Source organism: Diabrotica undecimpunctata, chromosome 11 (genome assembly GCF_040954645.1).
Source record: "Diabrotica undecimpunctata isolate CICGRU chromosome 11, icDiaUnde3, whole genome shotgun sequence".
NCBI classification, from domain to species: Eukaryota; Metazoa; Arthropoda; class Insecta; order Coleoptera; family Chrysomelidae; genus Diabrotica; species Diabrotica undecimpunctata.
The window spans coordinates 4,291,009-4,304,317 of NC_092813.1; the positions used below are offsets into that span (position 1 = coordinate 4,291,009).

At 32.2% G+C, this 13,309-nt stretch overlaps 1 protein-coding gene across 1 annotated transcript in view; it reads right to left on the minus strand.

The window, feature by feature from the left end:
• LOC140452603 (uncharacterized) overlaps positions 1–10,403 on the minus strand; it is a 37,093-nt gene extending 26,690 nt beyond the window's left edge. Inside the window, exons 1-2 of the mRNA XM_072546920.1 lie at positions 9,476–10,403; positions 8,125–8,427 (exon numbers count right to left, since the gene is read on the minus strand). Of these exons, the coding sequence (XP_072403021.1) occupies positions 8,125–8,427; positions 9,476–10,403 (1,231 nt within the window). The remainder of the gene's footprint in view (positions 1–8,124; positions 8,428–9,475) is intronic.
• Between the last annotated feature and the right edge of the window lie 2,906 nt (positions 10,404–13,309).

Sequence of the window (13,309 nt, forward strand, 5' to 3'; positions counted from 1 at the left end):
ACTTTGGATAACGTCTTAGGCTTTAAAATGTTTTTTACTAGCAGTAGAATAGCACATTGCACCGTAATCTAATTTACTACGGATGAGTGATTTATATAAATATAGCAGAGTAACTGTATCAGCACCCCAATTTCTGTTAGAAAGTATTTTAAGGAGGTTTATTTTTGGCTAACAGGATAAGGCTAATTTTTTAATAAAGTCTGTCCATTTGAAATGACTGTCGATCACAATCCTAGAAAGTCTGTTGAATCTACTTGTTTTATGTTAATATCATTTAGAATTAGGGTAGGTTTGCTATTGGTTTTATTTTTACTAAAGATAATAAAATAGGTCTTTTCACTTGAAAACGTAAAATCACTTTTGTGGGACCATATTTCCAGTTTGTGAAGAAATGCCTGAAGGATTTTTGTCGCGAGAGAGATATTACAACTTCTAGTGTAAACTATTAGATCGTCAGCATACAAATTTGGTTTTAATGGTTACTCTATTTCTTGTGCAATATTATTAATAGCTAAAAAGAAAAGTGTAGGGCTTAGAGTGGAACCTTGTGGAATTCCATTTTGTAAGTGCTCAGTCTTTGAATTGATGCCATTAACACGAACTTGAAATGTTCTGTTACTCATAAAATTTTTAACAAAGGCTAGAAAGTTTCCTTGTATGCCGCAGCTAACCATTATTTTCAGAATGCGATGTCGCCATGCAGTATCAAAGGCTTTTTTTATATCGAAAAATATGAAAATAACTTGTTGATTGTTTCTAAACGATTCACATATATCATTTACGAAAGATATTAGATTGTCATTTGTCGATCTTTCCTTTCTAAATCCATTTTGGATCGAGGTCAGTAGCTGGCTTTTGGCTAGAAACCAAACTAATCTATTATTTAAGATTTTTTCAAGTAATTTACAAATATTATTCGTAAGAGAAATTGGTCGGTAAGAAGAGGGGTCAGTTTTTATTTTATATTGTTTTAAAATGGGGATGATTATAAATTGACACCAGATTATAAGAAAGGTTTTTTTAATGAAAATCTGATTAAATATATCTAGAAGGATTAGTTTACCTGAGAGTGGGAGGTTTTTTATAAAAATAATTGGAATATCATCAGGGCCTGGAAAAGTATTTTTTGATTTTTGCAAAGCCTCTTCAAACTCTTGGTATGTGATAGGCAAATTTAATTGATCATTATTGTCTATTATTCTGATATTGTCTTTTTCATTCTCACATTTAAAATTTAAAAATTCAGGGTTAAAATTTGTATTGCTAGAATTTGTTTTATATACATTTGCCAGTGTATTACAGATTTCTTGTTTAGATGTTATTAAATTATTACCATTAAGCAAGGTACTAATTTGAGTTGGATTATGTTCTCTGTTTAGTGTGCGTACCTTGTTCCATATAACTGGCATCGGAGTTGATGAATTAATCGATGAAACATATCGCATCCAGGTTTCTTTTTTACTTTTTTTAATCAGATATTTAGTTTTACCTCTCAAACTTTTAAAATTAAGAAGATTCTCAGAAGTTTTATGTTTTTTTAGAATATTTAATGCATTCTTGCTAGCTTTCATAGCAGCAGCTATCTCTTGGTTCCACCATGGAACCGGTTTTTTTTTTGATTTTTGATAGATAGGGGTGTTTGGTGTGCCGGTTATAGTGGTTTCGATTATTGTAGGATAATGATCACTATTATAAAGATAATCCAGACTATTCCAAACGAAGGAGGTTGATAATAAGGGCTCACATAGAGATATATCTATGGCGGTGGAAGTACCATTCTGAGAACTAAAATATGTAGGATTACCAGTATTCATGAGTATTAAATTTTGGGCATCTATAATATCCATGAGCAATCGACCATTTTTATCTGTTTTGTTGCTACCCCACGCGATATTGTGACAATTTATATCACCTACTATTAATTTGGGATTAGAAATTTGGTTAATTAGATACTGGAGATCTTTTAGTGTGGTTTCATTAGGATGAGGTATATAAATATTGCAAATATTAATGTTTTTGCAGTTGATATTGTATGACACTGATACAGCTACAGCTTCTAGATTAGTATGTAGCTTAATTTCTTTGGTCTGAATGGGATTTTTTACAAAAATACCAACACCTCCACTAGCATATGTTGCGTCTCGATTTTTAAGGAAATGGGAATAATTTTTTATATTCAAGTTATTAGTTTTAAGGTGGGTTTCCTGTAAACATATTATAAGAGGAAAAAGATCGTTTATAAGTAGATTAACGGATTCTAAATTATTAAAATAACCAATAAGATTTCACTGTAACATGAATGTATTATCCATTTTATTTTACAACGTGGGGAAGGGAGTTATCGCTTTCAATATCCGAGGATGAATCAGTAACTGAGGATTGTATCTTTTTTCGAAGTCTTGTTAGTTTATTTTTTTTTTTTGCGATCAGGAATATGGTCGTGTAGTGGTAGTTCTTGAGACAGTCATCAGAAAAACCAATATAACCGGCCATATAAACACCAAATCAGTACAAATTACTGCATATGTAGACGATGTAGCCATCATTAGTAGGAATAAGCCACGACTAATGGAAGTGTTCAAACAAATTGATCCTGAAGCAAGAAAAAGAGGTCTCAAAATAAACGAAGCAAAAACGAAGTATATGACAGTCAAAAGAATAACTGACAATGAAAATAATATCACAATAGACAACTATACTATCGAACGAGTGGATGCCTTTACATATCTCGGCACAGAAATCAATAAGAAGAACTCCGTAAGTAGCGAAATTAATGCACGTATTTCCAGCGGGAATCGTACATACTATGCTAATAAAAGATTGATGACATCGAAATTATTAGACAAAAGAACCAAAATGACTATCTACAGAACACTGATTAGACCCGTAGTAACCTATGGATGTGAAACTTGGGTAATGACGAAAAAAGATGAAGCCCAACTCAGGACATTCGAGAGAAAAATACTGAGGAAATTATATGGCCCGGTACAAGAGGAAGATGGCACATGGAGAATCAGGGGAAACGACGAGGTTAATGAGTTAAATGAAGGTTATGACATTGTAAGATTTGTGAAAAGTCAAAGACTGTCATGGCTGGGACATGTGCAGAGACAAAACGATGCAAAAACAACAAAGAAAATGTTACAATGTAAGCCCATAGGAAGGCGAAAAAAAGGAAGGCCCAGAACGAGATGGTTGGATGGCGTGGAAGACGACCTGAAAACAATGAACATAAGACAATGGAGAAGAAGGGCACAAGAGAGATCTGAATGGAAGGACATAGCCAGACAGGCAAAGACCCATCCAGGGTTATGATGCCAAAAGAAGAAGAAGAAGAATTATTTTTTTTTAAATTCTCAGATTTCAAATAGAAAAAAGTACTTTATTGACCAGCATTGTGGAACCCCACAATTTTTTTGAAAAATTAAATTCCTCTAAGTTAGCCCAAATATCTCGGCGGGATAGTTTAAGCAGTTAAAAAAAAAAGGAGGAAGACACATTTAAATTTGATTTATTCCAGATGATGGATGATTGCATCCAACATTCCTCTATATAAAGTTAATAACCCTAGTTTTAAATGCTTTTTCGAAAAATATCTTAATAAATCCTTACCGGACGAGAGTACATTGAGAAAATATACTGTGGAAAAATGTTATATGGAATGTATTTCAAAAATTAAGCGGGAGTTAGAGGGCAATATTTTGTATATTATCGTAGATGAAACGACAGATGTATGCGGCAGGTATATAGCTAATTTAATGATTGGAATTTTGAACGAAAACTTTGCGAGAAAACCTTATTTAGTTGCCGTTAAAGAATTAGAAACAACAAACAATCTAACAATAAGTCGATTTATATAAGATAGTTTAACAAACCTCTTTTTACCCAACGCTATACCAGTGAATAAAATAGTTTTAATGCTTTCAGATGCTGCGGTATATATGTTAAAAGCTGCTGTTAATTTAAAGATTTTTTATCCTAATTTAATTCATTGCACTTGTGTAGCCCACGGGGTAAATAGAATTGCTGAAGAAATAAGAAATCTGTTTCCGTTGGTAAATAATTTTATAAATTTTATGAAAAAGTTTTTGTAAAGGTTCCGTTGAGGGTGCAAATATATAAAGAAAGACTTCCCGGTGTCCTTTTGCCACCTAAACCAGTAATTACAAGGTGGAGAACCTGGCTCGAAGCAGTTTTTTTTTACTTTGAACACTGCAATTAAATATAATTAGTTATGTCAGAATTTGATGATGATATTTCCGAAGCCATTCGAGAAGCAAAAAAAAATATTAAAAAATCCCAAATTGAAACAGAAACTCGCTTATATCAATGACAATTATAAATTAATAGTTACCACAATTACCTTATTAGAAAAACAAGAGATAAATTTATGTGAGTCAGTAAAATTAATAGATAATTTAAAGACGAAAATTAAATAGGCACCTGGAAGTAACGGTCAATTAATTTAAAAAAAATTAAATATGTTTTCGACAAGAATGAAGGTTTTTCGTTTTTATCTAATGTTGCTTTTGAATGGGACATTTTTCAAGGAATTTCAAATTATGCCAGATTTATTATCCGCTCTGAAATATGCTCCAATTACATCTGTCGATGTCGAACGTTCGTTTTCAATGTTCAAATTAATTTAAGTGATCGAAGACATAGTTTTAAGACCGAAAATATTGAAAAACATTTAGTTGTTTCTATTAATGATGAAATTTTAAGTGGTTACAATGTTTAATTATTAATTTACAGTTATTTAGTTACTAGTTTATTTATATTAATGTTATGATTATGATGTGTAAATATACCTGCCTTAAGTTAATATTACGTTAATTCACTTTGTACAATAAATAATAAGTTATATTCCTTTATTGCCTATATTTTGCCTAAATGTTAATATTCCTGCCTTTTTTAATAAAAATCTTTGCCTATATAGGCGCCTTTTTCTTCAATTTTTGTTGCCTATAAATCCGAGCTTTAGCTATCACTTATTCGTTTATTTTTATTCCATTGAGAGCAGATAGGACAATGGCCTGGTTTTTGGTTGGATATTTAAATGAAGTAACAGCGTTGGAATATGAACATGGTTGATTGTTGTTAGGAGAAGAAACAGAACCAACAGAATCTTCATCCATTTTTAAAAATATTATTCATATTTTGGCACCTCTATTCTTCAGACGGTCCTGTTTCCATAAAAACAGAATCAGTAATGAGGTACCAAAAGTTGTGTAGTTGATAAATACGGTACCAGGAACTTTTTTTTTTTTTTTTTTTTTTTATTTACAAACTCGCATCAGCCTGTAAGGCTATTAGCGAAAAAAAAAGAAAAAGTAATAACAATAATTGAACAGTGTAACAATTAAATTTTGTATAAATAGTTTATTGCTTTAAGATATTGGATAATCACTTTGGCACCGCACTTTAAGAATAGTTCTCTCAAATTCTCCGGGATTCCGAATTTACACCTTTCCGCACTGTGTAACGGGCACTCCACTAGAAGGTGTTTTATTGTTAGCGGGGTCTCGCAAGCATAACACTCCGGTTGTGGATCCCTTGTCATCAGATGTCCATGTGTGAGGCGACTATAACCAAGCCGCAGTCGTGTGATGATAACCTGAGAAAAACGATTGGTGGAACTATCAGACCATGGTTGAAATATTGGTTTTATCTCAAGTAGTTTTGCCTGTTTTTTACACCATCTGCTATTCCATATGTTGACTATTTTGCTGTGGAAATATGATTTGAGATCTGTCGCTGGAGTTTTTGGATAGAATTCAATAGTTGTTTCCTCTAAGGCTTCTCGTGCATATTTATCCGCCAAATCGTTTCCCGTGATTCCAACATGAGATGGCACCCACAGGAAAGCAATGTTTCTGTGGTTTAGATTATGCAATTCTTGTCTAATGAGTTTGGCCACAGGATGAGAAGAATAGATTTTTGAGATGATTTCTAGAGAACTTAATGAGTCAGTAATTATTAAGAAATTAGTTTCAGGACATTTTGTAACATGACATATGGCTTTATATATTGCAAAGAGTTCTCCTGTTAAAATAGTATTCGTCTCCGCTAGTTTATATTTCTTTATTTCATCATTTGTTACAAAGGCAGATGCTACACAACGCTCTGTTTTAGATCCATCTGTGAATAACTTTTTGAAGGAAGAAAATTGAGAAATTAACGTTTGATATTTAGAATTAATTAGATGACAATTGCTTTCTTTTTTATTTTCTGATAATAGATCCAAATTTATGTAAGGAGAAGACATTAGCCAAGGAGGGGAAGTTGGCATCTTGCTAGGATAGATTTCGGGGACTTTAATGTTTAATTCATTTATGATTCGTCTGCATCTTTCGTAAAAGGGAATGTGGGTTTTTGCGCGCTGGATATTCGAGCAGCGATTGGTTTGGTGATATTGTAAAGAGTACCGCTTCGATGCATAAGAGAGCATTAATTCCTGTCTTCGTAAATCTAATGGTAGTTCACCCAGTTCGGCCTGAAGACTTAAGATAGGGGTTGTTCTAAATGCGCCGCTTATTATTCTAAGAGCGTTATTTTGAATGGTGTCTAAAACTGTTAGAGTTGTTGTTGAAGCACACGAGTAAGCGTGGCAACCATAATCGATCTTTGAGCGGATCAAATTTTTATATAGTATGAGTAGAGTTCTACCGTCTGCTCCCCAGTTCGTACCAGAAAGACATTTCAAGAGGTTTAGTCTTTTTTGACATATAGCTGATATATATTTGATGTGGTCCTTCCAGGTTAGAGCTTGATCAAATATTAGACCTAGATATTTAATTGTGTTTACATATTCAAGTGTTTGACCACCAAGTTTTAAAGTAGGTATTTCTTTTATCTGTTTTGGTCTCTTAGAGAATATGATGCAGCGAGTTTTAGGTGAAGCAAATTGAAAACCACTCCTTTTAGACCATGCTATAAATTTATCGAGTTGATCTTGTAATAATTTGGCCATACTCTGTATATTGTTTCCATTTAAGAATATTATAAGATCATCCGCGTACAATCTCGCTTGAATGGGTTTGTTCATTGATTTGATTATATCATTGATAGCTATAAGGAAAAGCGTCGGGCTGATTACCGAGCCTTGGGGTGTACCATTTGTTTGATATTTCACATTAGATAGAAGTCCGTTTACTTTTACCTTGAAATTTCTATTTAGGAGAAAATTTTTAATAAAAGCAAGTATATTTCCTTGATAGCCCCATGATTCCAGTGTTGAAATTATTTTGTGATGCCAAGCCATATCAAATGCTTTGTGCAAATCAAAATAAATTGCAATACATTTTTGGTTGTTGTAGAATGCGTTATTAATATGTGATTCTATATCTACTAAATTGTCGGTAGTCGATCTTAAAGGACGAAATCCAGATTGTTCATTAATCAGTTGGTTATTTTCTTCCAGACACCACAATAAACGTTTATTTATAATTTTTTCTAAAAGCTTACACATGACACAAGTTAGAGACACTGGACGATAAGAATCTGCTTTGTTTTGTGGCTTATTAGATTTTAAGATGGGAATAGTTATGGCTGTTTTCCATAAATTGGGAAATTCATGTTTGGTCCATATACGATTATATATTTTTAATAATATTTCTACTGCTTCGTCAGGAAGGTGTTTCAAAAAAGAAGCTGGGATGTCATCGGGGCCAGGGGATGTGTCTTTTAAAGAAACTACCATCTCTCTTAGTTCTCTGATTGAGATAAGTGCATTTATAGGTTCATTGTTGTTTACTACGTTAATAGGGATGGTTTCTTTTTGTTCTTTGTATGTTATGAAATCTTTATCATAGTTAGAATTTGTGGATGTTAACTTGAATGTTTCCGCTATTTTTTCTACGATTTCTGCATGGTTTGTTATTAATGATTTATTTTCTACTTCTAATGAATCGATTCCTTGATATGAGCTAGTGCCTGTTATATTTTTTATTTTCCTCCATATGTTTGTTAAGGATGTGTAATTATTGATCGTTTCTACATATTTTATCCAGGATTGTCTTTTAGATCTCGTGGTAATCAGTTTGGCTTTAGCCCTACATTCTTTAAGATTAATTAAGTTTTCTAGGCTTTTGTACCTTTTGTACTTTTGAAGAGCTTTCTTACTTTCCTTAATAGCTTCTTTACAATCTTCATTCCACCAGGGAGTTATTTTATCTCTTTTTATAAACTTTGTTTTACCTATCGCTTCTAGAGCTGCTTCCGTTATGAGTTTATTGAACTGTAGAATTATTTCGTCTATTGAATTTTCTAAACAAATTTTTGATGATCCGTTACGGATAATTTCTTGATAACTGCGCCAATCAGCTTTATCTAGCCTCCATTTCGGTTCAGGTGTAACTGGCGTAGGTTTCATCGAGTGTTTTTCTATTAAAATTGGGAAGTGATCACTCCCATGTAAATCTTTTTCTACATACCAATTGTGATTTAATTGAAGAGTTGGCGTACAGAGTGAGATATCTATAGAAGAAAATGTCCCTGTCGATAAATTTAAGTGTGTGCTGCTACCATCATTTATTATTGCAAGGTTTAATGTGTTTATGATCTTTTCAATCTTTTTTCCAGTGTGTGTAGTTTTAAAGGAACCCCAGTTAGTATTGTGTCCATTTAGATCTCCCAAAATGAATTTCGGATTAGGAACCTGATTTATTAAGTTTACAAGATCTTGTTCTTCTAGGTTATAATTTGGAGGTATATATATATTACATATGTTGATCTTTTGTGTAGTGCCAATTTCTACAGCTACGGCTTCGAGATTTGTGATTAATGGAATTTCTTTGGATATTATTTGTTCCTTTACATATATTGCAACTCCACCTGATGCGTGTTTTGCATTATCTCTGTTTTTAAAATATGAATTGAAGGACTTTAGATTCATGCACGTGGAATGTTTAAAATTAGTTTCTTGAAGACAAATAATTTGTGGTGTGTATTGATTGATTAATAGCTGCAACATAGGTAAACGAGTTTGAAAGCTATTTATATTCCACTGTAAAATTTTATTATAAATAAATTATTATATATCGATTAAGTGAAAGAAAAAAAAAACTACAGTATTAACAAGTGGATGTATCACTTTCAGTATCCAAAATGGCTAAATCAAGTTGTACCTCCAATTTTTTCCTCAATTTTGTGCAGCGATATTTTGTTGTTCTGTCTTCTAAATGGGGACGTATTTCTTCCAACATATTAATAAGAGCTACGGTGTCTGAAGTATATTCATTCGCAATCGTTAGTACATCAGAGCATCCATAGCAATTTTCAAGTAGACTTTCAATTTGCTGACTGTTAAGACAAAAGGAAGGAGAGTGTTTGTCTATAAATGTTTTAATATTGTCTGAAAACTTTATGTTTTGTTCCGGTTTTTTTTCTGTTTTGCTCTTTTTTTTCTGTTTTAAAGTTGGAATTGCAAATTGGGCATCCTCAGAAGTAGGTGATGAAACAGCAGAAGCAGTACGTTTATGTGAAATATTTTGTGTAAAAGAAAGATCAGACTTTGTATTGTCAACCAAGGCGTTTTCCATTATCTCAGAATTCACAGGGGTATTGATAGGTTGAGATAGGGGTGGATTTGACAGTTCTGGATTTTGGGTCGAAGATGACTGTGAGCTGTTGGAAGAAGTTGTAGTGATTCCAGCAATAGGAGTTTGTGAAGTTTGGGCAAGAGATATGCTACCTGATTGAGTATTGCTTACTGTAGGTATTGTATTCAAAGTTGGTGAAACAGAAACAGTACATTGTGAAGCATTATGTCCTGCTTGCTTGCATTTGAAACAATTATGGCTGTCTAATGTTAAAAATAACCTGCTTACTACTCCATCTTGTTCAATTTCAATAAATTCAGGAATGTTAGTATTTATAGGAGGAGAAATGTAGGTTTGTCTTCTAAAACTTAATATGTGGCTGTAAGCTGGATCAGTAGCTCCAATTCTTAGTGGAGTCATTGGCGATAACAGTGTTAAACCTAAGTTTTGTAAATGTCGTGTAATATCTTCATTAGGAATTGTCGGGCTTACATTAGATACTAGCAATCTTTCTGATGGAGTAATTAGTCGCCGAGCAACTAGACGAGTGTTGTTAATTGTGATGGCTTCATTATTTTTAAGAAGATCGTCGACAATTTTTTTATCTCTCAAATATATGCAAACTCGATTGTTAGATATACGTGAACAATATATTATATTTTGTGGGTTAACTATTGGTCCAATCTGTAAGAGATAGTCTTGAATTTTGCCACCTTCTATCGATGGGAAAACTATCGCTTGATCTCTATTTGGTAATGGAGTGGAATTTTTAACTAACGCTGCTGAGTATGATTTAACCGTGCTGTGGAAATTATTTGAAGTAGTATTGACATTTGAAGACTTTTGAGTAAGATTATCCATTTTTTGCTTTCTTTCGGAGTTTCTTCCAAAGCATTTAAGCTAAGTCCGCCTCTGGCGATGAAAAACCACAGACAATAATTTGAGAAAAAAAAAACAACCAGTTGGTAGATAAGCACTCACAACAGGTGAATGGAAAGATATTGATTTTTTGTGGATGTTGATAATATTATGAAGTAAATTAAATACTCACAAATGATGTGTGATGTACTATTTTAACACTTCACCACTTTTTTCTCAAAAAATTGTTTTAATATGATAGTTAAAAACTCATTAATATTAAAAATCAATTACTACGAAATGATAACGACGTGTTTACTCTTCGAATGTTCGAGTGAGACCGTACCAGGAACTTGTTTTGATAAAAGTATCTTTAATTATATTATAATAAATACTACTTACAGTTTTTCTCCAAGTATTTCAAATTTATTTTTATAGTAACACTACACTTTAATGCAGTTTTATCAACTGGATACAAATAATATCGCAAAATGTATGGTGTAATTAGACTAGCTATTAAACACGTCTGTTAACGACAAAGGTTCGACGTCGAATAAAAAAATTCAAAATTTATATCGACGCTTTTTTGTATTTTCTGCGTTGTTCCTTTAACTTTTAGATTTTTCGTTTGCATTTATATAAAAAAGTTCAAAATATGCCAAGTACCAGTGGTAATTATCCTTCTCCACCTAAAAACGCCGAGTAGATTTGGGTCATTTATCATCAAACGAAAAACAAGGAATTATATAAAATGTACAAACAAATAAATATTGATAATCCTGGAATGAAAATAACAGCTATGGTAGCAAAAATAAAACAGGCAACAGGTTAGTTTTTCAGAATAGCTATTGTTAAAATTAAGACTTACTAAAGTAATGTGCTAATTTTAGGTGTTGCGAATTCAACTATTTACACAACAATTAAGGAATATAAGTAGACTTAAACAGTAAGATGTTATAAAAATATTGGCGGTCACCTTCTATCCTTGCAACATACGATGAAAGAGTTAAAACATCCTGAAATAAAATGAAATGCCCACTTTAAATAAAATTTTAAGTGAAATTAACATTCGCCCAGATCTTCCAAATATGTGTCGTTCATTATTATATAAATTCTTGAAGCAAATCAATTTTAAGTAAGTAAATGTGGGTTAACCACAAATATGTAGTAAACAAAAAGTGCAACACATAAATTTTAATATTATGTCTGAGTTAGGCAATCAATTAGAAGATAAAGAGGTTGATTTAAATGTACATTTTATTACTCCTTTTTGGTTTACTCCTCCTGGTTAAAAAACAAACCATAGTGTTTTGCCACAAAGTTGTTTTATTTCCTTTTGAATAAATCCATGTTTCATCCAAAAAACAAGTTCTCATGGATGCATACTTTCCAGGTTTTCAAAGTACTTACGAAAGAATTTTGCTCTTAAAGCACCAATATTGGTTCGTTCAAATAATGATCTTTGATTGTCATCCTTTTTATGTTTAAATCCTATATCTCTGACTATAATGCTCAAGGATGTTTTTCCCATAGTAACAACTTCTTTTTCCTCTAATCCACATTTCAAATCTTGTAGACTAACATGCTTTTCTAAAAAAAAAATAATAGTGAAACTTTATTTTAGAAGTATTAATTTTGATGTGACACATCTATTGGCTGTGGTATAAACCAGATCGTTTTTATTTTGTACAAAATCAACTTATACTTATTTTGTAGGTACATATTGTACTTAGTGTTTCGTATTGTCATTTTAGTTCCTTCAGGCAGATCAGTTGTCTTCCTTTTACGACGACGTCTACTTTTGCCTGAACTTGAAAGGACAGGATTGCTTTCTTTTCGTTTTTTAATTGTACATACTGTACGCCGTGATATTTTCAAGGCAGCAGCTACCCTCTTAAATTAAAAACAATTTTATGATAGGTAAATTATTAAACAACATACAATTCATTACAATACCTCTTGAACACAAGCCAAAGATACCAATAAGGGTCCTCCGTTCCTTTTTTCTAACTCAAAATATTTATTCAAATTCAGCACGGGTTGCTGGGATTGAGAATTTAATGTATTTCGAGGCATATTCTAAAAATAAAAACCTTGAGCAAATATTCTGTGTGATATTTGTTTGATATTTATGACAACTAATAATGTTTTATATCCATCCGTTAGACAGAGTTTTAGTCAGATTCAAAAATGATAGGTCAAATTAAAGGTAAGAAAATTTAACTGCAAAATTTATACTTACATCAAGGAATCCAACACTAAGTGAACAGTTAGTCGTTATAGCAACTTTTTTGAGAAAATGTATAAACTCAAGGCATGAAAATGTAATGGAAAATTAAACAATATGAATATAATTTTTGTAAACACCACAACGCTGTGAAGTTGACAATAAGCAGGTTCAATGATGAGAATTTATCACGGACTGTTGTTATATTACTGTCTTTGTCTGATGTATTATTAAATGTTGAACAAGTGGCTTAATTTCAATATTTTATATATTTTATTTTTATTTACAAAATTGCTTCAACCACTAGGGGTTATTAGCATGGTACAATAAATTACATAAATGTTAATATGTTACACTATATTTTGTGAAGTAGTCTTGCATTTTGTAAAAAGTTTATAGTTTTGTCATTATTGAAGCCGTTTAAGCACTCTTTGGATGAAGTCGGTAATCCAGATTGAAGTCGTTCTAGGGTGTACAAAGGGCAGTCCACTAGCACATGGTCCACTGAAGTTACACAATTACAACTGTAGCACATGGGAATTTGATCGTTACTTAGAAGGTGAATCGTGAGTTAACTTCGTATGGCCTATACGTAATCTAGAGATGCATACTTGGTCTCGTCGCTTGAATGGGAGTTTGTATACAACTACCTCTTGCTTAATGTTTTCATGGATGTCTCTGA